Below are 2,112 nucleotides of genomic sequence, written 5' to 3'. Positions count from 1 at the left end.
ACACACACACACACACACACACACACACACACACACACACACACACACACGCACACACGCACACGCACACACGCACACACACAACCGCACAGCCACACGAGGGTACACAGAAGGAACGCACTGAGCCCAGGAAGCGGCGGTGCGAGCGGCGGCACGGGCCTGCTCCTCAGATGCGAGCCAGTCCCAGCTGTATGAGGACGGCGGGGGGGGGGGAGGAGAACGTGGCGTGACATGAGCAGAGGTGGAGAAGCGAAAAGGTGAGGTAACATGTCTTCAGTCAACGCAAACTTATCACACACACATTGACACACACACATGCACACACGCACACACACACATGCACACACGCACACACACACACACATTTAACACAAAAAAATGTGACGCACTTGCCGGCCATGGTCTGACCGCCGAGAGAGACCATGACAAGGTGGTTGGGGAAGGACTTGATGGTTTGAATCATGTTTTCCGGGAGAACCATGGTGCGAGGGTCCACAAACGACAGGATGCTGCGAAACGAGTCACGTCACGAATGATGGTCAGTGTCAAGTCAGCACCACTCTTCGATAAACGCCAACGCGCCTCGCAACAACGTCAGCATCACAACACGCACACACACACACACACACACACACTGGGTGTGGGTCTTTGGTCCACCAGGAGCACAGTAAGCAACGAGGCGCCGCTTTTTCGCAAACGCACATGTAGTTGGTGTTTGGTGGCAGGAACCCGGCGAGCGTTCCGTTGAAGGGTGCATCCTCGTTGTCGAGGAAGAGCCAGCCACCAAACAGCGTCTTTGGCACCTGCTTCGCACCGGCCAAGCCCTATTTGGATGGTTCACGCGTCATCGTTGTTGTGGTCGTCGTTGTTGGTGTCGCGTGAGTGTGAGTGTGAGTGTGAGTGTGAGTGTGAGTGTGAGTGTGAGTGTGAGTGTGAGTGTGAGTGTGAGTGTGGGTGTGAATGTGGGCGAGCAAAACAGACTGTTCGTGTGACACACACACACACACGTAAACACACGTACACACACGTACACACACGTACACACACGTACACAACACAACAAACACAACACACAAACACAACACAACGCGGTCGTACCTGTGTACCCGCAAGACACAGGCCAACAGCCAGCAGCAGTACCACACTTGTCACGCCAACGGAGTTCATCGCAAGCTGTTCAATGAAGAAGAAGGTGGAGACGTGGAGGCAGGGACGTGGAAGGACACACACCAAAACACGAGGCAACAGCACGAAGAATGCACCACAACAAACAACAAGCAAAGCCTCCTCCAATTTTCTGGACGACAGCACAAGTAGTAGTCGGATATGATGTGGCTGTTGGGCTGCGGTGCTGCCGTTGTTGTTGGCTTGGTGCGTCGCCTCTGTGTGCCTGTGTCTGCTTTGTGCTGGGACATGGTGTGGTGGGAGCTGCGGGCCGGCCGGGTGGTGGGCCAGTTGCGATGAGTTGGTGCGCATCCCTCAGGATCACCTGTGCGGCAGAGCCTGATGTGGCCCGTGTTGGCGCAAAGCGACTCAGCAACCAATCACACTGAACAATCGGCGTTGCACAACACATGCAGGTGTACGTGGCACTCAGGATATCGGCGCGGGCGCCCGAGAAGAAGCGGAGGAAAGGCGAGGAAACCTTCTTGGATGGCACCAAGGTGCCGAGCATCGACGATGATCCCACCATCGACCTCTCCATCATTGTTCCTGCCTACAACGAAACAGAGCGGCGTACGTACAACTCTTGTGTGTGTGTGTGTGTGTGTGTGTGTGTGTGTGTGTGTGTGTGTGTGTGTGTGTGTGTTGTGAGTGTGTGTGTGTGTTGTGAGTGTGTGTGTGTTTGATGACAGCTTGCAGAGGGAAACAAAGTTGTAGCGTGAGTCGAAGCTCCGCGCGCTCACGGTTTTGTTTCCTCGCTGTGGATTCGCAGTACCCGTGATGTTGTCGGAAACACTTGACTTTCTCGCCCAGCAAACAGTGAGCCATTTGACTTGCGTGCATGCATGTGGGCAAGGGGGGCGGCGCTCCTCCATGCACCGATATAAACTCCGCCTCCCATGATTCACCTTTCCCCAGACGCGTCCTCACACACACACACACACACAC

The 2,112-nt window shown here is 55.1% G+C and overlaps 2 protein-coding genes across 2 annotated transcripts in view; one reads left to right on the top strand and one right to left on the bottom strand.

The window, feature by feature from the left end:
• PTSG_05179 (uncharacterized protein) overlaps positions 1–1,239 on the bottom strand; it is a gene marked incomplete at its 3' end in the record, with an annotated part of 2,388 nt that extends 1,149 nt beyond the window's left edge. Inside the window, exons 1-4 of the mRNA XM_004993700.1 lie at positions 1,099–1,239; positions 703–824; positions 390–509; positions 122–187 (exon numbers count right to left, since the gene is read on the bottom strand). Of these exons, the coding sequence (XP_004993757.1) occupies positions 122–187; positions 390–509; positions 703–824; positions 1,099–1,167 (377 nt within the window). The 5' untranslated portion in view covers positions 1,168–1,239. The remainder of the gene's footprint in view (positions 1–121; positions 188–389; positions 510–702; positions 825–1,098) is intronic.
• A 335-nt stretch (positions 1,240–1,574) lies between these two features.
• PTSG_12271 (uncharacterized protein) lies at positions 1,575–1,964 on the top strand (the record flags this gene model as incomplete). Its single annotated transcript, XM_004993699.1, has 2 exons — positions 1,575–1,741; positions 1,937–1,964. 2 exons carry the CDS (start codon positions 1,575–1,577, stop codon positions 1,962–1,964), a joined length of 195 nt encoding a protein of 64 aa, XP_004993756.1.
• Between the last annotated feature and the right edge of the window lie 148 nt (positions 1,965–2,112).

This window comes from Salpingoeca rosetta (genome assembly GCF_000188695.1).
Source record: "Salpingoeca rosetta unplaced genomic scaffold supercont1.12, whole genome shotgun sequence".
Taxonomy (NCBI): domain Eukaryota; class Choanoflagellata; order Craspedida; family Salpingoecidae; genus Salpingoeca; species Salpingoeca rosetta.
The sequence above is the reverse complement of the archived record's forward strand: the minus strand, read 5'-3'. Positions and strand labels throughout refer to the sequence as shown.